The sequence below is a fragment of the Chiroxiphia lanceolata genome, chromosome 14 (genome assembly GCF_009829145.1).
Source record: "Chiroxiphia lanceolata isolate bChiLan1 chromosome 14, bChiLan1.pri, whole genome shotgun sequence".
NCBI lineage: Eukaryota > Metazoa > Chordata > Aves > Passeriformes > Pipridae > Chiroxiphia > Chiroxiphia lanceolata.
In genome coordinates, this window is record NC_045650.1 from 2,763,320 (window position 1) to 2,790,458 (window position 27,139).

The following is a 27,139-nucleotide window of genomic DNA, read 5'->3' on the forward strand; positions in this document are numbered from 1 at the left end:
TGCGGTGCCCCTGCCTGGCGGGACAGCCCGAGCAGCGGCGCGGTGCCCGGCGGGACCCCGGGGATGGCTGCTGCTCCGAGCCGGTGCAGCATCCCCAGGGCGGCACGGCGGGGACGGGGGCAGGGGCGGCACCTCGGGCGTTCCCCGCCGCTGAGGACACCGAGCCGCCCCCGTACTCGTGGCCGTGGCTCATCGAGACGAGTCTGTGACTGGCCACGGCGACTGTTAATAAAAAGTTTCGCCTTTCCCATCGTGCTCGCCCGTGCCTGGTCCATCGGGAGAAAGGCGGGTGCAGGGAAGGCAGAGAGGGAGAGCCCCTGCGCTCCTTCAGCCGAGTAGAGCCCGTGCCCTTGGCCTCTCCCCTGCCTTCTGGTGCTCCAGCTCCTCTGGTTCAGATCCCTGGGCTCGGTGCTGGCTGAATCCCTTCAGGTCCCTCCCTTCCACCCACCTGCCTCTGAGAGAACATTTCAGATCATAAATTTGGTAATTTTTCCCTAATGCTGCTCCCCCCTGCACCTCTTTGCCCTCAGGAGGAACCTCCCCAGCATGGTGGGGGTAGTAGCACCTGCACGAGCCTCTCTCCCCTCTGTTTCTGGGACCCACCTTGATGGCTCCAGTGCTGAGAGCAGTGGGAGCAGCACTGTTCCCCCCTGGGGAGTCAATCCTTGGTGGTGCCTGAGCAAAGCTTTCCTCCAAAGCTTTCCTTCCAAAGCTTACCCCCATCAGGGCATTCCTGCTACCCTTTACAAGGAAAAAGAATAACAATACCCAGAGGAGCCCCATGAGCTCCCTCTGCTCCCGAAGGGGTGAATGAAGCCAGACAGGGACTGGTTGCCTCATGGATGGGGCTGGGGGGATGCTGAGGGCAGACAGGGCTACCCAGCCATCAGTGGTGGCATCTGGCCATGGCCAGGCTTGGCTGCAGAGCTCCCATCACCAGGGTCGGGCAGCAGAGTGCCCCCAAGTTTTTCTGGCTCAACCCTGTGCAGAGACATGGGCCCTGCAGATCCCACAGCCCCCACAGCCAACCCTCTCCTTTCCCTGAGCCACAGGCTCGAGTTGACACACATGGAAACCTGCCCAGACACAGGACACAGAAGAAAGGGCAGGAGACATTGGGCCTGATGCAGGTTTTTTCTGTACATCAGTGTTTTTGACACCACAGCCTGTTGCTGCATATAATAAAACAGAAATCAGAAAGAGCAACCAGAATACACACCCAAAGGCAAAAAACCCTCGGCTTAAAGAAGGTGCTGCCGGGCCCCCAGGGGGAGGCTGGCAGTGAGGGTCCAAGGGGGGGACACGCCTGCCCTGGCTGGGGAGAAACACAACACAAAGAAAAAAACGAACCAACAAAAAAACCCCACCCAAGGCTCCCGCTGGGGAGCGGGGAGAGCCGGAAATCCCCCGATTGTCCCGTCCTCAGTCCTGTTAGCACCTGTACAATAAAACTGTACCGGCCCCGGAGCGGAGCTGCCTGCCCGTGCCCGCTCCCTCCCAGAGAGATGCTCCCGGGGACACCGGTGGGGAGCGGGGCAAGGAGGGGGCTTCTGCTGTGGAGACAGTCCCTGGGGCAGGGGGACAAGCTGCCGAAGCTTGGGGTGTGCTGGGGGGCCGTGGGCTGCCCCTGCCCGGGCGGCAGCTGCCTGGGACAGGGAGCAGCAGCACAAATGAGATGGAGGAAAGAGCCCGGGAGAGGATGGAGCAGCGGGGCTGGCTCCCGGCTGGGGCTGAGTGCCGGTGGCAGCAGCCAACTCCAAAGCCAAGGGAAGGGGCTGTCCCCAGGCTGCAAGGGCCAGGACCCTCTGGGCCTGGCCAGCCTCGGGGCACGCTGGAGAAGGGCTGGGGGACGGCCTCATCCCCTGGCCTGGAGCTCACCATCACAGTGATACAGACTCAGCAAAAACAAAGAAAACATTACAAATTAAATACTAATTAAATAAATACTATGGAAGACGTTGGGAGGGGGAGGGCAAACGGAGAGGCGCAGTTCCTGGGTGTCCAGCGGGGAGGGGCGGCGGCTCCCACCACCCCTCGCTGCCCCGTGAGCCCCGTGGAGGGGCTCCATCACCCACTGGGGCTGGATGGGATGGCAGCGGCAGCGACCGCCACTGCTCGTGGCCAAGGGATCCCGGGAAGTCCTTGGAGGCGAAGGTCCTCCCTCCCCAGCTGCAGGAGACCCTGAGGAGAGGAGGAGTGGCTGCCCAAAGACTCGGGTCCCTGCTGCTGGCGCTAAGAGAGCTGCTTCCCCTTGGTCCTTATTATTGCCTCGTGATGCCGGGAGCGACCCGTCCCCGTCAGCTGCTCCAGGCCTGGTACTCCACCGCCGAGCCCAGCAGCTGCAGCAGCTCGGGCTCGTAGTGCACCAGCTCCACAGTCTCTGCCGTGCCCGGTGCTGGCTCGGGGCTCGCCGGCACCTCCTCCTGTGCCAGCACCTGGCTCAGGGACACCTGGCGTTGGAACTCTGCCCGGGGCAGCGTGGCGATCTCCAAGTGCGGGAAGCGGGCCTGGAATATGCGTGAGGACAACTTCAGCCGCTTCAGCACGTCCGAGAAGAGGAACCAGTTGCAGGGCCTGAGAGGACGGCAAGAGGACGGCGGGTTAGGGGTGGAGGGGGCTGTAGGCACGGTGCCCACCTCCCAGGGAGGAAAAAGGGGAGCTTCCTGACAGGCATGGCACAGGCACCCATGGCAGCAGGATGTGCCTGCCCACGGAGCAGGACTGCGTGGGGGGATGATGAGCCTCTCCTGCTCCCTGAGAACATTCCAGGCTGCCGAAGCGAGGCAGCGCTGCTTCCCCAACTTCCCCAGCACTGCAGCCACAACTTCCCCTCTGTTGCCCAGAGCAGCTGTGGCTGCCCCATCCCTGGAAGTGTCCCAGGCCAGGCTGGACGGGGCTTGGACCAACCTGGGACAGCGGAAGGTGGATGGCAGGGGGCTGAAATGGGATGAGCTTTAAGGCCCTTCCCAACCCAAACCATTCTGGGATTCTGTGATGATTCTGTGAAAATAACCACCTGAGATACACCAACTGCTCTTCACCCTGTCGGAATGACTGACGTGCTGGACGTGGTGCCACCTGTGCCAGGGCTGTGGCCCCCTGTGGTACTGCCCTCTGCTCCAGGGAAGGATACTCACCCCCGGGAGACGGACACTTGGAGGTTGTAGCTGGGAAGCAGTGGCTTGTCTGAGAACTCAAACATGAAGTTGTCTGCTTCTTGCTCCTCTTCCTCCTGGTCTGAACTCCCCGGAGGGTTGAGCAGAAGGTCACAGCCGATGGTGTCCTTCCCCTCTGCAACAGGCAGGACAGAGGTTGGCCCCACTCACAGTCACACAGCAGCCAGTGCTGGCACTCCCTGGGGATGGCTCTGGCCGCTGCCACAACCCCACGAGCACCTTCCCACAACACCCCAGCAGCCTTATGTGAGCTGTGTCTCTCCTGCTCTCCCCAGCCTCTCGTCCCAGAGGTACATGGAGTGAGCGTTGGCTGCTCTGCACAGTGAGACTCTGTTCACTGACCAGGTCATGTGGAAAGAACATCCCAAGTCATGGCAGGAACCTCAGGTGTGCTGTGATCCCACAGGTGGGACAGGGCACAACCTGCACCATGAGCTACCCCACTGGCAGACCCCAGACTGTCCCTGACCTGGCCTTGGCCCCTCTGCCATGCCAGCACAGCCCTCCTCAGCCTGGAAAAGCCTGGAATAGCGAGGTAGGAGGTGGATGTAGAGAGGCTTTGCCTGCACAGGCCCTACTAAGGAAGGCACAGCAAGTGCTCTGCTCAAGAGCTTCTTCACCCAGATCCCACCCTCAGAACATCCAGAAGGTGATCCAGAGGAGCCAGCACCAGGGAGAACAGTCTTTGTTTGTGCCAACAAAGAGTAATCCAACCAAGCAAACATGAGGGGAAATTTAGGTTAGATATACAGAAGTTCCTCTCTGTGAGGGTGGGGAGGCCCTGGCACAGGTTGCCCAGAGAAGCCGTGGCTGCCCCATCCCTGCAAGTGTTGGACGAGGCTTGGAGAAACCTGGTCCAGTGGAAGGTGTCCCTGCCCATGGCAGGGGGGTAGAACTAAACCGTCTTTAAGGTCCCTTCCAACCCAAACCACTCCATGATTCTATGACTTATAGAATCCACCCTGCAGACAAAAGCTGGCTATTCCAGGAGGCACCTGAGCTTCAGCAGGACCCGAGTCCAGAGGAGATGGAGAACAGCATGCTGGATCCATAAACCATTTAAAGACAGTCAAATTTCTTATTCACCAAGCTGAAAAGCTCCTGTTGAAAAGGAGCTTGCTGCCTGGATTTTATTATTAAGAGGTATGAATAGTCTTGGTTTTGCAGAGTGGTTTCGTACCAGTGAGATAATACCGGATAACTCCAAAAACTTCCAAAAATAGAGTTTAGATTCTATAGAGAGCAGCCAGACCCAATGTGCTGGTGAACAAATAAACCAATCGTGTAAAAGTTCAACACCATGCATGAGAGAAAAGGCTAAAAACAAACAAAAAAATCTTCTGGTTGCTCCACAAGGAAGCTCCACACACCAGACTGCTCACCCGGCACGGATGGGATTCCAGTAGAGGAACAACAGCAGATGACAGGAGACACTGGTTCAAGCAGGGTCTCAGAGAAAAATAGAGTCATTTATTAGTGCTGCCAAGGGAAAAAATATCCCTAAGAAACAGAAAAGCAGAGTGCTGAAATCGTCAGAATTCGCTGTAGAATAGGACAAAAATAAGTGACATGGATATTGATCCGATGTCGCTGCTGGCAAAGCTCAGATATTAGCACTGAAAAACCTCAAGTTTCTTGAGCAATGCAGGAAAAAGAGAATTAAATGCATTTAAAGTGGTAAAAATAGGGCCCAGTGTCTGTCCTGAAAGCTCAGTCCTGTCTGTCAGGAGAGCGAAGGCTGGGACAAGGACAGGAACATCCTGTACCACCACAGGAGACAATCAGGCACAACAATGTCTGTCCCAGGTGGAGACAAACACCAGAGTGGGACTTTGTGTCTGGAGCTCCAGCAGCACCAAGTCCAGGACACTGATGACTTTTCCACACTCGGACCTCAGAGATCCCACACCCTGGCTTCCCTCATTATCCTTCTGCCCCCAGAGATTTGCAGACTTCAAGGAAAATGTGGACTACATTCCTGCCTCAAAGAATAGCAACAGCTGGAGCAGGGCCTGGAATTTCTCCTCTACACTGAGGGATGAGCAGTGCTTCAGCTGGTGGAGCTGATGGAAAGGGAGACTCCAAAGGGATGATCCGGGAGGAGCTGTTTGCTGCCTGTGACAACTGGGAGCAGCTTGGTTATTCCAGAGCAGAACCTGCCTTGGGCTGTACCCAGTCCAGGTGACCCGAGGCAACTGCTGAGGTATCTGAGCCATTTCAGGACACCCAGTAAACACGATGTAAAGAAACCAACCCCATGTTTCAGACTCGGGCATCCTGCTTTTCCTGCAGCACTGGCAGCAACCAGCGGCAGCGCCTGACAGAGCGCGGGTGACAGGGTGACACTGCCACGGCACCGCTGCTGTAAGCTGATCTCAGGAGGATGGCGAGCAAGGTCCCTTCCTGTGCCTGCTGGACACAGACCTGGCAGGGCAAGGGATCACTTCCCAGCTGGGTTAGCTCCCGCCTTGCCAGGCAGCCTCCCAAAGGCAGCACGGGGAATGCTTCGTGGATGGGGCAGAAGGAGGGATGGCATGCCCAGCCCTTGGACAGCAGCATGGCACAGCTCCATCCTGGGGTCTCCCTGAGCCAGAGATGGAAATACCCCACAAGCAACACCAAAGCCACGGGGCTCCAGAACCTTTTTGCAGCTGATATTTCCCCAGGGATCATCGCCCCCACGTCTGGGAGAACCTCTGTTCTCCACAGGGGTACCTGTTAAAGCCTGGAGCACCAGAGGTGTGAACATCAGCCCAACCAACACTGGAAGGAACTTTCCAGTACAGGAAGGATGAAATGATGCTTCCAGGGAAGGGTAGAGGCAGATCAGTGTGGAATTTGTCTGGCTTGTTAACAGCTTCAGGTTTCCCAGGAGAGAAGGAAAACCTGGCAGATGGCACCATGTGAGTAACAGGGACCCAGCAGAGACATATCCACAGCAGCCAGGACTCGGTGTGAAGTCCCACTGGAAGAGGCTGAATGTGTGGTGGTCTTTCACCACTCCCAAATAAAGAAATACTCTGAAAAGCTCAATGAAGGTCCAGGCACAGGAAAAGAAGTGCAGTCCCCAGCTCTCCCTGTGGAGATTTTCCATGTGTTAGCCAAGGATCCAAGTAAGGCCCTTTGAGCAGTGGACTGCCATCACTGTGGCATCCCAGTCCTCCTCCACCCCCAAGTAACACCTAAAGAGTCAGTGATGGTTTGCTTACTGAAGAAACAATATCTTTCTTTTTGCCTACAGGGGTGGAAAACAGAAATGTGGGAAGACAGCAGCCTACAGCCTAAGACAAGAGCTTCCAGAGGAAAGGACACAAGCAGATACCAAAACTCAAGCACAAAGCTCTCTGGGCAACTAGGAACTCAGTAGTGACCAAAGAGAGCCAAACTCTCCTATCCAGGAATTCACACACCATTTTCCTTCCTTGTTTATCAGAGAAATCCAAGTGGGAACCAGTGATAAATCAAAAAGAGTAATATCTTTAAAAATATCACCAAGAATAACTATTTTTCCTTCATAAAGGCTGGTGAGAGCTTCAAGAGTAAGAAAAGTCAAGGAAGGAGGCTGAGGTTTCAACCGTTTCCCTGGCAGGCCTGAGGTACAACAGCCTACAAACAGTGCTCTTAGGAGTGCAGAATTTCTCTTGTTCCAGAATGGAGAGACATCAGGGTCCTCCAAGGATAAGTCCTCTACCAAGAGCACTCTCCTGAATGCATCAGATTTTTTTCATTTCTAGAAGAATGTTGGAAACAATGAAGGTGAGCAACTAAAATCAACAAGCAGCCTTTCAGCCTGCCAGTGGCTGGAGGGACTCCACCGTGCCACAGGCCCATGCCAGATCCAGAACATCTTCACTGGGAAATGCCTGGTGTTGTAAGAAGAGGATCTCCCCTGGATAAACACTTCCCCTCCAAAGCAGAGGAGAGGGATGGGCAGCTCTGGAAACCACGAAGTTCAAGACTGCTATAGCTTGAAGGAAAGAGTATGTCCTTCACCTTCCTTGGGCTTACCTTGGTGACTGGTTAGCAAGGGAGCAACAAGAACTGCCATGAGAATGACACGCTCTGGGACTGATATCCAAAGACCCTCAGGAATTACCAGCAGCACTTGGGAGCCCAGTCCTGCACTTGGAGGGATGCACATATGCAGTTTTCCACAGAAAAAAATCCCTTTCAGGAGCAACTCCCAGCATGTAACACCACAGAAAAGCCTCTATGCAAGGTGTGAGTGGGGAGGGATGTGGACAAACCCGAGGGAACGATGTGTTGTTACCTGGCATCACCTCCTGCTCTGCTGCTGTCAGTGACCTGGCTCAGACTGCACTCACCTAGCACAGAGCTGCTGTAGAAGTCCCAGGCTGTCCGAGGGTCTCCATCAGAGCGGCCCTGGAGATCCGACAGGTAATCTAGAGAGGGAGAATCGAGAGGGTTAATGGAGCAAAGCACAATCCTGGTGTGCATATTCACTGATCTGGGGGGGAGCTGCTCCACCCCTCCTGCTTTTCCCACTTGGGCAAAGGCTGAACCACAGCTTGCAGGAAGGGTGTCCCTGCTCAGGAGAGGACATCACCCTAGGCCCCAGATCAGGAAATGGGAGCTGAAAAGGGAAAACAACTGACAACATCAAGTGGCTTGGAAAGAAAGGTTCTTAAGGTGGTCCTGAGCTCCAAATCAGCCCCCCAACACCTGCGTGTGGAGTTGAGCCTGGAGGAGCTCAGACAGTGGGAAAACAGGGTTTTTCGACACTGGAGATTTTCTGTCTTGTCTGTACCTGAGGACCACTACTACTCTGGCTGTCCCTTCTGTTGGGAGAACCCACAACACTCATCTTGCATGTACATACATGGTGCCAAATGCAGCCATAAGGAACCAAAAGAGCCCTTTCTCTCAGCAGCAGCATTTGGGCAGTGCTGCTTTTGCACAGAAGGCAGCACTATTTGGCAGCAAAAATATGTTCACTTAGGTTAGGCAGCAGAACCAGGGACTGTGGAACAGTGTCTCCATGCAGAGCACTGTCTTTAGCTGTGTGACCACAGCACCGTAACCTCCTTGCACACTGAAGACTGAAAAGTGACTTGTATCTTATATAGGAAACAGATACAACTCTACAGTTAAAGTTTGCGTGGTAAAAACATGCTTGTGTGACAGGACAGAGCTAAAATGATGAGTCACCTGCTGCTCCAGTCCTTTGACACCCAGATTTGGCCCTGCACGCTGCCAGAGGGGAAGGACGGGAGCGCTGTCACCCCCACACCTGGCACCTACCACAGAGGAAGCGCTTCATCACATCACTGGTGGCCAGCTTCACTGCTGTCTGCCCAGAGTACGTGGCCAGAGTGGGATCAGCACCATAGGAAAGTAGAAGCCACATGGTTTCCAGGTTGTCATTCGCTACTGCATCATGGACAGGCCTGTAAGGACGGAAGCAGAAAGAGACCGGGCGTTCGCTAAGGAAACGCTCTGGTTTGGGTTAGGACCGATTTAGTGACGACTGACAGCTCCTCCTGAAGAACCTGCCCTTGCCCAGGCATGCCCCTCACCTGGTGCCGTCCTGGGCGCTGCAGTTCACGTTGGCGCCGTGCTCCAGCAGGATGTGCAGGATGTCGATCCAGCCGCGCGCGCAGGCCTCGTGCAGGGCCGTGTACCCCGCGTTGTCGCGGTGGTTCACGTCGCTGCTCTTCTTCTGCAGGCAGTACAGCACCACGTCCTGCGCCAACGACAGCACGGTGGCCGTCACACACCGGCCTGGGGGAGCCGGCGGGGGGCACAGGGCAGGGGGGCACCAGCACTCACCTTGTAGCCCAGGCGAGCCGCTCGCTGCAGGAGGGTCTCCCCTGCGTTCTTGTTCACGATCAGCCGCCGAGCGCCAGGAGGAACGTTCTGGGCCGTGGGAGATTCCGGGGAGCTCCCTGGGCTGACCCGATGGGACTTACAAAGTGTCCACAAGTCCTGGGGCTTCTTCGGAGAGCATGTTTTGGGCTGGTTGCAGCAGCCTTTCCCCTGGGAAAGGAAGGAATACAACTCCTTGACACGTGACTCACAGGAGACCCCTTCTCCCTCTTCTCCCCACACATTTTCCCCACATCCCTCCAAGCCATACCTTCCCCTCATCACAGATCCCTGCCAGGTGTTTGGTTTTGCATTTGCGTTTTCCTGATGGTTTCTCCAGCTCTTCTTGGACGGGAGAGCTGTCAGAGTGCTCCAGGAAGAAGCCATTCCGAAAGTCTGCGCGTCCTTGAGATTTCCGGGGGGATGGGGATAACCTGCTCCTCAGCTGTAGCTCTGTGCCTTTACCCTTCCCAGACTCCTTCTGCTTCCGGTGCCTAAAATCTAAACGAAAAATGGGAATGAGGAGCTTTGGGAACAAACATTTCATTTCTAGGTGGGGATCTGGGAGATGCCCAGGTGGGTTGGTTCAAGGGACCAAGAGGATAAACTGCAGGAACAAAACTTTCCATCTCTTAGGGACAATGCTGCCTTCAGTGCCACAGCAGGTTTTGTAGATCTCCAGGAGCAGCATCTTCAGATTCCACACTATGCTGAGACTCTGAAGCCTCCACATCAAGTACCACACATAACTTCCACTTATGTCCTGCTATTGCTAGGAAGCAGGGACCACAGATCTTGTACAGAAAAATGTGTTTGGACAAGATACCAAGGTAGAACCACAAACAAAATCTCAAAGCCAGCATGTCTCAGGTACTGTTGTGCTGTTCTGGTCTCCACACCTCAGGAAGAATGGAGTGGGAATGGGAAAGGCAACCAAAATGATGCAGGAGTGGAGATGTCACCCAACAAGAGAGACTGTGACTCCTCAGTCTGGAGAAGAGAAGGTGGAAAAAGATGTGACCAAAATTTGCAAAAATCCTGAAAGGGTGAATCTTGCTCACTCAACCCTGCAGCACAAGACTTACTGACACTCAATGAAATAAGTAAAAGATCAGTTCAAAACAGACGCTTCAAGCTCCACTGCCACTGGAGGTGACTTCAGCCCTAACTTCTGAATCCAAACTACTGCAGCTCACCTATCTGAGGGCCAAGTAAGCACCCCCTGAGGAAAACTTGACAGGCAGACACTCTCAACATGTGTGGTAAACCTGCTGGAGAAAACCCTTCTGAATGCTGCTGCACTCAAACCTCCTTCCAGGCTCCTATTCTGAACAGGAGGCATCCTGAGAGCACCCCCGAGTAGCCAAGATGCCGGGAAGCCCATTTGAAACTTTGTTCCTGGTCTGACAGAGGCTCTCAGACAATGAGGTGATAGTGTAACACTGCTGAAGCAGAAACCTGGCTTGAGAGATCAGTTGGTGGGAGGACAGCGGCCACCTCTGCTCCTCAGAGCAGCTCAGCAGCACCTCAGCCTCTCCCAAGAAGTGTCAGTCTGAGCTTGGATGTGGCAGAAGGCAATAGGTCTGTGGCCACCACATGCCCTCCAAGAGCACAGCCCAAGTATGTGGAGGGCTGGCAGAAGTGCTGTCCCTGACAACTTCTCCCCCCTGCAGAAGTTGCCTTTGTGACCCCGGACACAGCTACGAGCTACAGGCACACACTGAGCCATCAGACACCAAGGGATGTGTGTCCCTGCACCGGGAGAGGGGACTGTAGGGACTGCTGCCCTCAGGGAAATGCTGATCACGGGTTTAGGTTTAGGTCTGGCAGTTGTGGAGGAAGGAGCAAGAGCAGTGGCAGAGCAGAGACAGGCACAGGCGGGCACACGGCGCGCTCCTCCTCGCACGTACAAAGTACAGAGAGGGGTTCCTCCATCACTCCACTCCTGTTAATCCTCTCACCCTCCTGCTCCCTGGTGCAAATCTGCAAGTTGCCTTTACAAAGCAAGACAAAGCCAAGAGCAGCCCAGCTGAATCATGATGGCTCCACACATCCCTCTGTGCTAGCCCGGAATGCTGAGCAGTGCTCCCAGGGGCACATGGCTTGTCCAGAAATATTCCCTGTGCTACCTCGTCCCATTCTTGTTTTCCCACGCCCTCTGTCTTAATCTGAGGGTAAGATCAGTGTCTAATTAGCCACATAAATTGCTGTTTACTGCTCTGGAATTTACTGCAAATGTTTCTGAAAGAAGAGCCAATTGATTGAAGTGGCCCATGCTGTAGCCATCAAGTCATTAAAAATGACGGAGTTTCATCATTACAAAAAAACCCCTGAAAACCCAAATCCCCCAAAAATCTCACTGTAACAAAACAAAAAATCCCCACACTGGTTCCCAGTTTGGCACCAGAACCCCCTTCCCAGGCTGTACCTCCTTTGGATTTCCGCCTCTGGTGGGGATAGCCCACTTGCTCCTCCTCCCGCTCAGTCAGATATTCCCCTGTCTGGTATTTCCGACTTTTCTGCCGTCTCCTTTTCTTCCTTTTGATGTGGCCGTCTTCCTCCTCCTCCTCCTCCTCATTGGGCTCCCACAGCTGCCTGGGTGATTCTGCTCTCCAGGGCAGCTCGCGGGTCCTCCTCGTGTAACAGCTGTTCCGCTCGGACGCAGATCTGTCCCTGTCCCTGCGGCTGTGGCAGTGGGATGTCCTGTGGGATTTGCGCAGCTTGCGATGTTTTGAGGATGTCTCCTCCTCCTCCTCTTCCTCCTCCTCTTCTTCCTGATCCTCCTCCAGCAATGGCAAAATCTCCTGACTGGTCACATCACACTCTCCCGTCACACCAGCAGAAGAGCCAGCAACGCTTCCTGCAAAAAAGCGGGATTTCTAGCTGACAAAAAAGCCAAGAGGTTCCACAAGACAAAGCCTTAAAGCAGAACAGAACACAGAGACAAGGCCACATGAAAAGGGAATGCTCCCAGACCACCCAGGACTGCCACTGGGGGCCCTGACACCAACTCACCTGACTGACTGCGCGTCCGGCTGCTCAGCACCACTGGAATGAAATCCCGAAAGTTGTTCTTGGGCTTCTTCTCCAGGTAACCTGTGAGGAAAACTGAGCCTTGAGAAAACACATCACGGGCCTGTAGCCTGGGAAGGGCAGTGCAGTGCTCCCACAGCAGGAACTGCTGCGATGGGACAAGGGGGATGGCTTTAAACTGGAAGGGATCAGGTTAGGTTGGATATAGGGAAGAAGTTTTTGACAATGAGGGTGGTAAAACCCTGTCACACGGGTTCTCCAGAGAGGTGCGGGATGCCCCATCCCTGGAAACATCCAAGGTCGGGTTAGACAGGGCTTGGAGCAACCTGGGCTGGTGGCAACTGTCCCTGTCCACAGCAGGCGGTGGAACAAGATGAACTTTAAGATCCCTTAAGGGATCAGTTTGGTCCCTCAGGCAGCCCGACCCTGCAGCAACCCCCTGCCATTCCCAAGAGTACCTTCCTCATGGCCGTCCCCTCGGTGTGCCGGAGATGGGCACTCGTTCTTCGCTGGCCTCCTGCGCTTGCGCTTTACCCTGAGGCTGTTGTGATCTGTGATGGAGCCCAGGCTGCCTCGGCCTTCCCGTTTGCTGAGCTCATGTGGATTGTCGTGGTGTTTTTGCCACTGTGAAGGGAGGACACAAGTTGAAGCTGGAGCTGCCAACTGACCGAGCTGGAGCAGCACAGAAGAGACAAAACTCCATCCCCCACTCATCACACTGGTGCCCTCCAGCGTTTTTGACACTCCAGATCCATTTTTGCCTTGGATAACCTGCGGCACAGGTACATTCCCCCACAGCCAGACAATGCCCAGAGCATGGGTAGAATGCCCTGTGCCCTCAGCCCCCCCCCACCACGAGTGCTCCCTCCTCTCCCCCAGCCCCACCTCTGCCATGACCCAGCAGTCCCAGCCCGTCCCACCCACCTTCCGGCCATGCACACTCCGGCTCCCTGACTTGCTTGGGGACTCCTCGCCATCCTGGCCTTGGCACTTCAGTCTCTTGTGGCTCTGCCTGCTATCCCCATCGTGTTGCCTCTTGGCCTTACAGCGTGTGCTGCCCTCCTGCTTGATCTGTCCCGTTCCTTTGAGCTTGGCCTCGGTGAAGGCCTGGGGAGCAGCCCCGGCCTGCAGGCAGGTCACAGACGGAAAGGACACGTCACACTCCACTCGCTCCTTCTTGACCCTGCACAGATCCACCTGCCGCACACAAGGGAGGGGCTCCGCAGCCGGCGGCTCCTGGGAGCCCTCACAGCCCGGCTCCTTGCGCTGGCTCTCCGCGGGCACCTCCGGCACCGCCCGCAGGCCCTGTTGCCCAGCCACGGGCAGGTCGTGCGACAAATATGCCGCTAACACTTGGTTTTTGGGTTTTGCATCTGACTGTTTGAGGCTACAGCTCCCCTGGGGAGCCTCAGTCTGTGCGTTGCCCTCCTGACCGGAGCCAGCCTCCGGCTGGGTGCACTCCTGACTCTTCGGAGCGTTGTCCAGCTTTCCTGTCCCCCCTTTCCCATCCAAAGCGCTGGTCTGAAGAGCTGGACCTGCCTCCAGCGGGGCTGGGTTGGCCGGCTCCTCGTAGGGCTTGGGCAAGACCCGGCAGCTCTTGCTCTTGGCTGTAGCTTCCCGTTCCTGAGGTGAGAGCCGGGGCAGCCCCTCCAGCAGGCTCTGGGCAGCTGTGCTGGGCTCTGCAGGCTGCACACTCGGGAATGCCGGGAGCTCACCTGCTCCAGCTGGCTTGCAGGGGCTGCTCTGGTTTGGGGGCAGCTGTCCTGCTGTGGAGATGCCGATGGAAAGCAGAGGGGTTTGATGGTAAGGAGACCAGCCCAGAGGCAGAAGCTGAGGATTGGAGGGTTTTCCATTGACAGGGCATCGTGGGTAGACACTTCCCTGGATGGGATTCCAGGTGGAGATGTCCTTGGACTGACACAAAGGAGCTCCCGGAGCAACTCTGCCATGAAGTCTTTTGGCAGGATCCTGCTGTCCTTCCGCGATGACCTGGTTGGCCTTCTTCCCACAGGGAACGCTGGCGCTGCGGGGCTCGCCCTGGTCGATGATGGAGATGGGCTCCTGCTTGGGCAGGTGGCGCGGGTCCCTGCCGAGGCTCATGCCGGGGTCCTTGCTGAGCAGCAGCGAGGCGGGCACTGGGTTGGCGACACCGACGTAGGTGCCGGGAATGGTGCTGATAAGTGTGGTGTTCTTCACCCAGGAGCCCTGCTCGCCGTTGCGCAGAAACTCAGGGAAGATGACCAAGGGTGGGGTGGTGCCGAGACACGAGGTGACGCTGCTGCCTGCGGCCTGGGCCGCGCGCTGGGACTTGGAGAGGACGGTGGTGAGCAGGGCTTTGCCGCTGGTGTGCACGGGGGTGAGGATGGGCATGGGGGGGGTCTTGCGCTGGCTGGGTGGGGGCAGTTTCTGGCGGTTGGACTTGGAGGAGAGATCAAGAGGCATCTCACTATACTCTGGGGATGAGACCATCTCACGCTCCAGCTGGGGAGGAGATTTCAGAGGAGACAGGGAAGTGGTAGCCCCTGGAGCGTGTGGCTCGGGAGCTGCTGGAGCTCTGGCCTGCGCTGTGGTGCCAGAGGAGGGAGCGGCACTCCCACCCGCTGCTGCCGGTGGAGCCTGGCTGGAGGGCAGGGCCGGGCCGGAGGGCAGGGCTGGGCCAGAGGGCAGGGCCGGGCCAGAGGGCAGGGCCGGGCCAGCACTGGACAGGGGAGCACTCTCGGCCGCAGCCTGGGCACCACTTCCACCTGAGGGTGGAGGGCAGCTGAGCTGACTCACCTCCACAGACACCACTTTGGCATCCGAAGCCAAGGGCCTGGTGACAGAGAAGGTGTAGGGGTAGGAGCGCAGCTCTGGGGAAGCGATAATGCCTGGCAGGCAACGCTCGTGCAGGTAGGGAGGCAGCACAGGGAGGGTGAGTGTGGAGGAGACCCCCAGGGTGGCCGGGAGTGTGGCCACGCTGAGCGGCTGCCCACAGCTGGGCGGGGGGATGTACACCAGAGACTGGTTCGGGCTTAGCACCCCACCAGCCTGGAAGGACAGGGGCAGCTTTTGCATAGCAGGGGCCTGAGACGGGGGAAAGCACACCCTGTTCAATGTGAAGGTGGCAGGAGTGGAGGCAGAGGTGTTGCAGCTGGAGACAACCACGGACAACGTCCCTTCTGCCAGCACGCCTGGCCCTTGTGCTACAGTGCTTGGGGGGGCTTTCTCCTTCCCAGCAGACTCACTCTCTGGAGCCACGGAGCAGGCTGGGGCAGCATCAGCCTGCTTGTCACTGGGAGGATCTGCTGGTGTCCAGGCAGCGTCAGCACCACTGCTCTCCTCCTCCACAGCTCTGGGGGTTGCTGGCTCCTGCCCTCTGCCATCCCCCTGACCTGCCAGAGGGCCCAGGGCATCATCTGTCACAGTCTTTCCTGCATTCTCCGGGTTTGGGTTGGGATCAGGTGGCTGCTCCTCCAGTTTGGGTCCAAGCTTTTCCTCCACCTTGCCATCAGCATCCAGCCCCTGGGCACTGCTGCTACCACCACTGACTGCTGTGAGCTCCACCTGCATTGAGAAGGGAGAAGGTGTTCCTGGGAGCTGTGCAAGTGGCTCCCAGAGAAGCAGGCAGGATCTTCCCACCCAGGACACAGAGGCAGAAGCAGCAAATAGCTCTGCTTGGCCTGTTCCATCAGGGAATGGCCTTCTTGGACCCTGCTGTGCAGGCAAAGAGCTCACCTCGGAAAGGCTGCTGCTGACACAAAACTCTTGAGACCCCAAATGCTGGGAGCTGCTTGTTTTAGACTCCTCATCAGAAAGGGGGGCTCTCCTAGGCAAGGAAAAAGACACAGCATTACAAAACCCCAAAATACCCTCCTCAGCATCCCATCCCTCCCTGTCCCTGTGTGGGACAGGGCAGCAGCTGTGCACCTTCCTTACACGGCCACCTGGCCTTATCGTGGGCCAGCCCAGCCCTCCCCACCGTGCTGTGCCACAGCCCAGAGCCACACACCCGCTCCTGTCCCCTCTGCTTCCCATTCTGACCCATCACACCTTTCCAGTCCCATCCTCCCCTGAGCCTCATCCTGCTTGTCTCCCCTTCCACAGGCACCTCATTCCTGTTCCTCCTGCTTGCTCCCTGCCCTGGCACCCCCAGCCCAGCAAAGCTGGCTGTGGGATCTCCCTCCAGTGCTAAAGCTCTCTGGACTCAGGTGGCACAGATAGGAGCAGCGGGTGTCCACAGCCATCCCGGTGTGCCACATCCTGCTGACCAGCATATCTGACCCTTTCACTCTGGAATATGATTCCTGAGTGGAAAGCCTGGATTCAGGAAAAGGACTGTGACCTCCCTGGGACACTCCTGCCCTGGCAGTATTTACCAGACAGCATTTCCCCAGTGTTTAAGGGACATTGGGAAAAGCTGCTGGTGCCAGGATAAAACAGATCAAGTCTGGATTCTGTACATGACATGATTTCAGCCGGATTTGGTCCCTACATCCTGGGCTTTCACAGCAAAGTCAGAGACATGAACTATGGGTGCAAGCTTCCTCCCTGGGCTCTGTACCCCCAGTGCCGGGATCTTGCTCCACACCCCTTGCATCAGGACCCTGCTCCGAGCTGCCTCAGTACTGGGACCCTGCTCCGTACCCGCAGCGCCGGGACCCCGCTCGCGGCTGCCTCCGTGCCGCCCGCACCGACCCTCGGGTCGATGACAGCTCGCTCGGTTCCTCCAGGCGCTCCCGACCACGCCGGCGCTCCCAGCGCTCCCCCGGACGCCCGTCACAGGCCGCGGGGCGGGGACGGCGGACGGAGCCGGGCCGCCTCGGCGCAGCCCGCGGCGGGGGGGGCGAGCGGGCCGAGGGGCCGGGGCGGGCGGGGGTCCCGGGGGTGCCGGTGGTCCCGGGCCCGGCGCGGTCCCCGCGGGGCCGGGGCGGCGCCGCGGCCGAACGCGAGGGGGAGCCCGAGCGCAGCCGCCCGCCCGCGGCCCCGCGGGGCCCGCCCGGGCACGGCGCTTCCCGGCGCTTCCCGGCGCTTCCCGGCCCGCCGATACCTGCAGGGACCCCCCCGCCCGGCCCCCGGCAGCCGCCCCGGGGCAGCCCCGAGGGCGGTGCGCGGCCTCCGCCCGGCCCTGCCGAGGCTCCTCCCGGGGCGGCGGCCGCGGGGCAGCCCGTGATGCCCGCCCGTGATGCCCGCCCGCGGGGTAGGGCCCGCGCGGACGGGGCACAAGCGCTGCCCGCGATGGGATGGGGATCGCGGATGAGGGAGCGCCCGCTCAGCCCCCTCTGCCTAGACACTCCAAAATTTGACGTGTATTGTAAGCTCGGAGCGGCGCCGAGAGGTTCGGCGGGTATCGCCATCGCAGCCGTTATCTGCGTGGCGCAGAGCGCCCGGCGGTGCTGCGGGCGGCAGATCAGCTCTGCCCCGAGCCAGAGCCGGGGCTCGTCCCTGCCCACCGCTGATCCAGCGGCCTCGGGGGACGCCCAGCTAAAACCCTCGGCACTCCCGGCCAGGAATGAGAGCCACGCGCTGCCTCTGCACACGTAAAAGCTCCCTGGCTCCGGCAAACGCGTGGAACAGACGTGGTGGGCTTGAGGAAGCCACAAACCGGTCAGTTCTGAGAACAAGACCCCCGAGCCACGGGAATGAACAGGCGATGCAAAGCCATGGGGACTGCCAGGAGCTTGGCTTGATCGATTCTGCCTCCCAGCCACTAATCCTCCCTAATCTCCTGTTTGGTGGCAAGTCACAACTCTCCCATCTGATCGTTTGGTTGGTACAAACTCTCCTGGGTCACCAAAAGCTCTTGGTTCAAGATCTTTTCCTTCCTTAGCTTTGAGAGCACAGGTCTGGTAAAGCCAATAGCACATGCAGAAAACTTGGCCTTCACCATCAAAGCTGTGGAGGCAACACAGCCACGCACAAGCAACAGATCCTCTGCAGAGACTTCGCTGGAGGCACAGGGTGTGGAGACCCTCCTGCAATGCCATCACAGCCAACACATCCAAACCCTCCCTACGGCTCATTTGCACCTCAGGCCATTTCAGACCCCAGCAAGTCGCTTTCTCCTCTCTCCTTTTTCCCCCCACCCACCACCCACGCACCTCACCTCTCCTCGTTGAGGCCACACATGCGAATCCGCTCTGTGCTGGTCCAGTTGTGCACCCCGCTGTAGAGAGGTGCTGTAGAGATCATGACAGCTGCTCCTCACCCTCTGGGACCTGCTGGGGCTCGAGGGGCCGCTCTGCCTGCAAAAGGGAAACAGAGGGTTCGGAACTCTCCCCGGGATGATCCCTTAAACAGTGCTCCTGGGAAACTCATCCCCAGCTTCGCTGCCAGGCAGACACAGAGCAATGCCTCAGGATGCCACAAGTCTGGGAGAGGGCTAGAAGGAATCAGCAGTGCCTTGGGACAGAATCCACCATCCACTCATCCTTGCACTAAATAACATTATTGCCAAAAAACCACTGGCTACCCCGAGAGTTTCACACAAATGTCTTCACACACACGCGCACACACACACACGCGCACACACACACACGCACACGCGCACACACACGCGCACAGACGCACGCACACACGCACGCACACACGCACGCACACACGCACATGCACACACACATGCACACACACACACACACGCACGCACGCACACACGCACATGCACACACACATGCACACACACACACACACACGCACACACACACACACGCACACACGCACACAAGCATCCCTCAAAACATTCCCCCACTTTTCTCCTCCCTCCAGAGGAACCTCCAGTGCCGGGAGCCGCCAGGCAGAGCTGTACCAAGGCGATGGTCTGTGACAGCACTGACACCCCCGAGGCTTAACAGGACTAAGGCAGTGTGTGGCGGGTCCAAGGGGCAAAGCCTCAAACAAGAGGGGGTCTGGAGGGAGCAGAGGTTTGCCAACAGTGCTGCCAAGGGATTATTCCCCTCCCTCCGTCAGGAAGGTGCTGATATTCCGTGGAGTTACGGGTGGAAAACAGGAGGGAATCCAGAGATTCGGGAGCATCCACGACGCACTGTCGGCTGGGTGGAGCTTTCAGGGGAGAGCGTCGCAGCCAATCGTGCAGCGCTGGGTGTTGGAGCATTGAGGAGCTCTGCTGCTCCAGGGAAAAGGCAGCGCAGGAAGAGAGGATCTCCTGCGCTAACAAGTGGACTCAGCCGAACCAAGCAGGACTGACTGCAAAAGGGAGAGAGATGCTATCAAGGAGGTTCAGGAAAATACTAAACCCCAGAGGTAAAGCAGGCACAGAGCCACAGCAATGCTCTCGGTGCAGCGGTGGGAGTGGGAATGAGCTGAAAGCAGCACGTGATCCCAAATCTCCGTCGGATGTCTTTTCCCTGACAAACTCCTGGTGACACCAGCTCTGCATGGGACGAGCAGCAGCTTGTGCCATGAAACGAGCCACACAGGGACCTTCTGGCCAGCGGCTCAAGGGACCGAGCAGTGGGACTGAACGGCTCCTCCTAACGCAGCTTCTGCCAGGTGTCCTCACTGCAGCCTGAACGTGCCAGTGGGGATCTGCCAGAGAGGAAAAAAGGGCCAGGCACACGGGAGAAACGGGGGCAAGGCAGCTGGTGTGCCAAAGAGAAGCGACGAACCCATCTGCACGTACGAGGGCACAAGTGAGCAAACAGAGTACGGAAATCAGAGGTCGGGGAAGAGGGGAAACCTGCTAAAAACACACGCTGTGAGACAGGAGAAATCCTCAATAGCGACGGGGGAGCCGGGCAGACGCCGAGGCAGAGAGCAGGGTCATACCCAAAGAGAACGAGGTGGCTTGGAGCAGGAAGGGGAGGAGTCTTTCGATGCTTGGAGAGAAATGCAACATAAAGGAAATAGGGGAACAAACAATCTGCGGGGATTTCACCATCTTAGGCTAAACTGAAAGAAGGGGAGGAGGAAGGTTCTGCCCCCGAGCACAGCAGCAGGACAGATGTTCTGGGAGGAATCAAAAGGGACCTTCTGTGCAACGGGGGAAGGGGATGCATGTGGCTGCACAACGTGGAGCAGGAGCTGGGGACAAGCAGAGATCAGGCATGACCCTGGAATAGGTCTGGCAAGGGAGGAGTGATAATGGGGTGGTACGAGGAGCTGGGAGAAACAGCACGTTTGGAGTGCTCGAGTAAGAGCTGGTCCAAAGAGCAGGCACGACAACCACAAGAGGAGAGCTGGGAGGACACAGCGACAGAGATCAACACTGTTTCATGGATTCTTGGCCTCTATCCTCTACGGACAATGTGGGACACATGCCAAAGACAGGCATTTCACAGGGAACGAAGAAGAACAGAAGAGAAAAAGAATCCAGATATGAACTCAGAGAAGGAATAAAACAGGGGCCAAGCACCAGATGTGGGCTCAAGCACAAACCAGCAGAGCAACAGCATCCTTAAGAAGGCAGACCAGGGAAATGTAGGGATGAGCAGCCTCCCAAGGCCGCTCAGAGAGAGCAACCGCAGCCTCCCTGGGTCAGAACACTGTTAGCCGAGTCGACACGAGGAAACTGAGCAAATCTCCCATCTACACTGGTGCAGCTGGAAGCGACTTTAAAGGGATGTAATTAAACTCGTAGGAAACCCTTGGAGAACACAACTAGGCCATGGCTTCACGTGCCTGCCTTCGAGTAGAAGAAGCTGTTGAAGAAACTGTTGAAGCCCTTCTCTCCCCTCACCCCTTCAGTCATGTCCCTGAAGCCCTGCACTGTCCCGGTAAACTTGACCAGGGAGTTGACTTCTGTTTAAAACCCTTTTTTCCTATATTTTTTTCCTGGCTGGACTGGTTTTAACCCATACCAGCTCCTAGATCAGCTTCACCAAGAGGGAGAGAGGGCACAGCCTGGCACAGACTCTGCTTAATCCACAACGTCTGCCAAAGGAAGTGTATATGAAACCACAGTCTTATTTTGATTTAGCTAAATAGGTGCTCAGCCAATTCTAATTAACGCCAAAGCAAACGAGTTTAGAATGAAGTAAGAACATCAACGCGGCGTTCTGCGTGGGGAAGCTTGTGTGGTATTAAAGCACCTTCACCTCCCAAAACAGAACGTGCCCTAAGAACTGCGAGCAAACTGCAAGAACACGCTCACCTCCGACGACAAGCTCTCGGAGAGGCTTGCAATGAAAATAACACAGTGAATTAAAAGAAAAGGGGGTTTTGTTCATTAAGGCAAAACCTCTCATCATTTTGCAAAAGGAGAGGATGCTACTCTGCAAACCTGCCTCTTCCAGGCTCCAGGAAAAGCAAAACAGAAGAGGTTTTCCTTGCAGTGAAAGCTTGCTTTTACTCAGGTTAGCAATGACTTGGTCGTTGCAAGGAAATTCCCTTGGATTAAGTAAAGAAATTACTCTCTCTTCTGAAATACCACTGTATGGTGATGGAAACAAGTTTCCTCAGTTGAAGGTCTTTAGGAATATTTTCTAATTACTATCTCTACACATATCCTCCTTGCACTAAAATCCCAACAGCACCAAGACAACCATCGTTTCAGTGCAGGCCAAGCCAGGGTTGCAGACAGGCTCCCCTGGCCTTCACCAACCAGCTCCCACCGCTGATGAGAATTAAGCCCAGAGTAGATTCAGAAGCCATCCCTCCCAGTGACAGAGATCCCTCGGCCGGATCAGGTCCCTGACCTGACTCAACTCTCAGCTCCTCAAGCCCTTGCCTTGGCAAACACACAAAGCAACTTTTCAGGCTGGCACCAACCTGCCAGCCACAAGTAGCCAAGGGTTTGCTAGTCACTGGGAAGTTTGGTGCTATTGGTGTTTGCCCTCACAGATGTCACAGCTACGTTGCCACCTGGTCTAACTCACTTTGATCAGATTAACCAGAGCCATGACCTCCTACAGCGTCCACCTTACGGTACCTGGGGTGGAGCCAGGCCCACTGGTGCAGGAAGAGGGCTTTTCCCTGCTCCTCCCAGAGGCAGCCACTTCTCCATGGTGCAAACACATCTCTCTGTAGGACCATGCTTCCCTGATCCCCCACAAGAAGCTTTCCATGTATTTTCCTGCTCTGTACGTTTCCAAGTACTAACACCACTTGGATGTCAAGGTGTTTACCCTTCCTGTCCCCCATCCCAGCCTCAGCACACAAGCTACACACCAAGTGATGGACACTGCCCCCGCTGCACCCTGTCTAGGCAAGTGTGAGGTGACAGGTACTGAAACACCAGCAGCCAGTCTCCTAAAATCCCCCAGCACAAGGATTCCCTCCACCTGGCTCCAGGCAGGCACATCATCCTTGACGCAGGTGGGAGAGCACCAAGCAAAGACCTGACCAGCAGCAAGGCGCACCACTGCCAGAGCTCAGCCAACAGCATGAGTTCACCCAGGGAGAACATCAGCTTTGCCTTTCCCCCTGCACAAGTGGCAGCCACGGCATGAGCCAGATCTGGGGATCCCACTGCCAGTCGCTCAGTGAAGCTCAGCTGCTCTGGAGCCTTTAGGGACACAGTAAATGCTGCCCCTTCGGTGGTGCCTCCACCCTCGCTGGCATTGAGTGGGGTAGCGGTGCAGAGGAAGGAAAGGGACTTCCCAGCCTTAGGGTATGGAACAGGAGAAAGGCCATCACATCCCTCTGCAGCAGGAGATGGGGAGGACACAGTGGCTGCCTTCCCATGGCACCGTGTGGCTCCTGTGGCCAGGGGACACCGCGGAAGGCTGGGAGGGATGCACTTTGACCCTGGAAACACACCTGAGGGAAACACCTCTGAAACATTCATTCCCAGAGCAGCAAAGCCTTGAAGGAAGGGGGTTTTATCCCCTGGATGGCTACAAAATATAAAATGAGGTCAGCTGCTGGAAACTCAAGTGGGATTCTGTGCTCAGAGCGCAGCCGGCCACTTTGATGGGAGCGGGAGCAGCGGAATGAGGCGAGATGTGCCCTGTGGCTCTTCCCAGCACTCAGGTGGGCCAGAAGGGAATAGTCTGCAGTGACAGGCAGGTCTCCCTTCCCTTGCCATAGTTTGTTCACTTTGGCAATTCTTCGTTGCCATTAGTAACACAGGCAAGGAACTATATTTGTTTTGATATGTGATGGCCTGGTGTCCATTGAAGGTGCAGAGGGCTGGAGTGAGTGCCAATCCTGAGAGCTGCCCGGGACGCCTCAGCTCCAAGCACCGCTTTGAAAACCCTCTGGAGCAAACTGCTGACAAAAAAAAATTAAAAATTAAAGAAAAAATTAAATGAAAAGCCCCACGACAGCCCTCTCACAGGACTCACAGCAGGCACGATATGCAGCAAGGGAAAAATTTAAACTAGAAAACTGAAAGAGAGAGAACAGTTTATCTTATATTATGTTACCACTCATGCAAAGGTCAGAAACTGGAGGAGAATGGACCAGGAATGACTAGAGTGGCACAAAATCCAGCAAGGATGGGCCAGGCCATCTCTGTGGCTGTCTGGGCAGAGTAGTGCCCAGCAACGGTGGCCCCGAGCCGGGTTTGGTCCCCGCTGCCTGCACAGCAGCCCCGGCCGCTGCGGAGCTGAGCCAGGCTTTGCCTACACGCATTTGCTTAAGCTGATTTAAAGACACAGTAACACCACATGTAATTATATATCCTCGGCACGATGAATTGGAAATAAAAAAGAGAAAACCCATCCTCATTTCAGAAAAAAAAATAAGTTTGCTGCACACTGGGCAGTGCTGTGATAATCGGTCCCAGCTGCTGGACAACTGGTGTCACTAAAGCCTCGCTCGCCTGCAACAACCAGGCTTGTCCCCATCAAAGCCCACGAATTTTTAAGGACTGAAAAAGAGCCATTAAGGGATGATAACATTCAAAAATATCTCTGACAAGGTGCATATCGTCCAAAATCCCACAAGCAGAGCACAGCCTCCTTTGCCCAGGAGCCAGGCTGGCATTCCAGAGCCCAGAGGTTCCAAGGTTAGCTCTGAAGGCCAAACCCCATCAGAGCCCGGGCTCTGACATCTGGAATGCGCCTCCAGACCCAGGTGACAGCAACAGAGCCAGTGCCCTCGACAGGCACCACACAGCCTCCAGCCAGCCACGGGACCAGGAGCAGCTAAACCCAAGGGCTAGCCAGGGTGATGGAAGCGGCACAGCGGGAAGGAAAGGGAAGGAAGGGAATGAAAGGCTGCTGCAGAAATGGCCAAAAAGATGCAGAGGAGCTGCGAAGGGCACAGGATGCACCGGCCCTGCCCTGGCACTGATCCCCAGACTCCGGGGGACGAGGGTGCTGGGGAGCAGATGCTCTAAGAGAGGAGAAACTTGCTTCGTCTCTATTTTAGCCTGGAAGACCTTTTCCCAGGGCTGCTCTGAGCCGGCCTCACCCAGGCTGAGATGAGGGCACCGATGTCGCTCACCGAGGAGCCAAGACCCCTCCCGGTACCGACCACACCGCCGCGGGAGGGCTGGTTTCCTCCCCGGTGACAGCGGCAGGAAGCGCCGCCTCCTCAGCCCGGTCCTGCCGCTGCCCGGCCATCACCGTGGGCACGGGCGGGGGGACCGGCCGCCCCCGCCGCCCCGCCCCGGGCGCGGGGGGCGTCGGCGCGGAGCGGCACCGCCCCGGCCCCGGCCACAGCCCGCCCCGAGGCCGGGACCGCGGGGGTTCCGCGGCCGAGCCCCCCGCCCGCGGCACGGCACGTCCCGCTCCCGAGCCCCGCGAGGCCGCGGCACGGCCCACGGCCCCGCGGGGCGGGCACCCCCCCGCCCGGGACACGGCGACCCCGCGGCCGTTCCGGGGGCTTCGCCCCGCACTCCGTAGCTCTACCCGGGGCCAGGCCCCGCGGCGCTGCCCCGCGCCGGCTCCCGCAGCCCCCGGCTCAACAGTTTGCCCCCGGGGCCGCTCCCCGGCGGAGCGTCCCGCAGCCCCGGCGGCCGCGGCCGGGTCCCCGCGCTGCCGCACCGGGGCAGCCCCGGACATGGAGGTGGCGGCGGCCGCGCTGCCCCCGGGGAGGGCTCTTCCGCCACCGCCCGGCGCCCGCGGTCGGACCGGCCCCGGGCACGGTGACGGCCGGGGCGGGCTCGGGCCACGCCGCCAAACTCCGCGAGCGCCCGGCGCCGCCGTCCCGCCGCCGCCCCGGGAGCGCCGCGCTCCGCGGCCGCCCCGCCCCGCCCCGGGACCCCCCGCACCGCCCCGGCAGCGGCAGGTGCCGCCGGTGCCGGAGCCGGAGCCGCCGCGCCGGGCAGGGCAGCGGCACCGCCGCGCCGTCGCGGGGCGGGGAGCGGAGCCGCCGCCGCCGCCGCCCCTTCGCTGCCCCCCGCCCGGCGCTGTCAGTGCCCACCGCCCCGCCGCGCCCCCGCCGCTGTCCCGCCGCAGGACGCTGCCGACCCCCCCCAACCCCGCACACCCCCCCCCGCGCCGCCCCGCCACCGCCCCCGGGGGTGTCCCGGGACCGTTTCCATGGAGACCTCGGCCGGACGGCCGGGAGGGGGGGTCGGGCCGCCCGCTCCCCCCCCCCCCCCGCCTGCCCTCGCCGACCGTGGGTGCGGGGCGGCGCGGGCCCGGGGTGCCCGGGCAGCGGGGGCCGGGGTCCGGCGCGGGGCGGCGCGGGGCAGCGGGCACGCACCTGCTTCCCGAGGCGGGCGGGCGGCGGAGGGCGGCGGGCCGGGGCGGGCCCCTGCCCCAGGCGGCGGGTCGGACCCCGGGCGCTGCGAGCGGCGGTTCGGCGGCGACGGCGGCGGCGGAGACACTGGCAGCGGCAGCCGGAGTGTGAGGGCGAGAGCGAGCCGCGGCCGCGCGGGCTGCCGGGAGCCGTAGTCCGTCCGCCGGGGCCGGGAGCCGCCGAGCCGCCCCGCGGACTGCGCGTCCCGGCGTGCCGCGCGCCCCGGCCCGCGCGGGGGGGCCGGTCCGGAGAGGGAACGGGCGGGCGCGGGGAGGGAGCGAGGGAGGGAGCGCGGGGAGGGAGGGAGGGGGCTCCGCGCCCGGCGCGGCCCCGGGAGGGGCGCGGGGGGGAGGCCGCCGCGCCCGGGGCTCGGCGCGGCACGGAGCGGAGCGCCTCGGTACGGGAGGGGGAGCCCCACGCACACACACGCCCCGCGCACACACACACACACACCCGCCCGACCCCGCGCCGGGGCACCGGCTCCCGCACCGGGGAGCGACGCTCGCTCCGCACCGGGGGGAGGAGGAGGATGGAGGAGGAGGCGGTGGCGGGGGCGGGCGCTCGCTCCACGCCCGGGCAGCGTCGGGCGCCCGGCAGCGGGCAGAGCCGGACGGGCAGCGCGCGGCGAGCGCGGCGCACGCAGCCCCGGTGCCCGCAGTCCCGATGTCCCCAGCCCTAGAGCCCTCAGCCCTGGTCCCCGCCGCCCCGATGCCCTCAGCCCCGTGCCCGCCGCCCCGGTGCCCCCCGCCCTGTGCCCGCCGCCGGGCGCGGCCGTGGGGGGGGTGGGTGTCCCCGAGCCGGTGGAGCGGGCGCGGACCCGCCTGTCCAGCCCAGGTGGGCGCAGGGCCCCTGCCCCGGCGACGATGCCGCTGGGTGACCTCCCGGGCCCGGTCCCCCCCCTGCCCGATGCCCCGCCGGGTGCGCAGCGCTGCGGGGCGGGGGCGGCCCCGGGCGGGGGTCGAGGCACCTCCCCCACGCCATGCGGGGCACCGAGCGGCACGGCACGACGCGGTGCAGCGGCCGCAAGTTTGTCACCAGCCCCTGCCCGCGGCACCGGGGCCCGCAGGCCCGGAGGCCGCCGCACCCCCGCGGTGCCCGGCCGGGCCCGCCCCGCACCGTCCCGCACCGCCCCGGTGCTGACAGCCTCGCCCGACCCGGGGCCGCGCCGCCCCCGGCCCCCGCACGGGCCTCGGAGACCGGCGGCCCCGCAGCGCCCTGGCGCGGCCCCGCCGTGCGGGCACCGGCTGCCCGGCCCGGCCCTGCCCGGCCACGCCGCCCCGGGCCGTGCCGGGCCCCGCGCAGCACCGCCCCGTGCCCGCTCCTCTCCCCCGGCCCCTCGCCCCGGCCCCGCCGCCCCCCTCCGCCTGGCCCCCGCGTACCGGCAGCTGGGGGGGCCGCGGGGGTCCCCGTTCCTGCGCGACCCGGAGGGGAGGGCGGGATCCGGCCCCCCCGGCCCACAGCGCGGGGGCTCCGCGGGGCCGGGCAGTACCGGCTGGTCCTGGGGCAGGGGGCGCGGTGCCGCCTCCCCCGAGCGGTGA

At 59.5% G+C, this 27,139-nt stretch overlaps 2 protein-coding genes across 3 annotated transcripts; one reads left to right on the top strand and one right to left on the bottom strand.

Annotated features, from left to right (window-relative positions):
- Positions 1-1,120: 1,120 nt before the first annotated feature.
- Positions 1,121-25,611, bottom strand: BCORL1 (BCL6 corepressor like 1). 2 transcript variants are annotated; one of them, XM_032701658.1, is made up of 14 exons: positions 25,566-25,611; positions 18,118-18,256; positions 15,750-15,840; positions 12,960-15,578; positions 12,494-12,659; positions 12,018-12,098; positions 11,431-11,862; positions 9,274-9,503; positions 8,967-9,173; positions 8,714-8,880; positions 8,439-8,584; positions 7,502-7,579; positions 3,138-3,291; positions 1,121-2,574 (listed from the first exon to the last, which is right to left on the bottom strand). In XM_032701658.1, exons 2-14 carry the CDS (start codon positions 18,201-18,203, stop codon positions 2,298-2,300), a joined length of 4,734 nt encoding a protein of 1,577 aa, XP_032557549.1. In that variant the 5' UTR covers positions 18,204-18,256; positions 25,566-25,611; the 3' UTR covers positions 1,121-2,297. The 2 variants fall into 2 exon arrangements, with proteins under 2 accessions (XP_032557549.1, XP_032557550.1); XM_032701659.1 differs by lacking the exon at positions 25,566-25,611 and having other exon boundaries at positions 18,118-18,500.
- Positions 24,918-27,139, top strand: LOC116794027 (basic proline-rich protein-like). Its single transcript, XM_032702342.1, has 2 exons — positions 24,918-25,708; positions 26,320-27,139. The coding sequence occupies exons 1-2, from the start codon at positions 24,918-24,920 to the stop codon at positions 27,137-27,139; spliced, it is 1,611 nt and encodes a 536-aa protein (XP_032558233.1).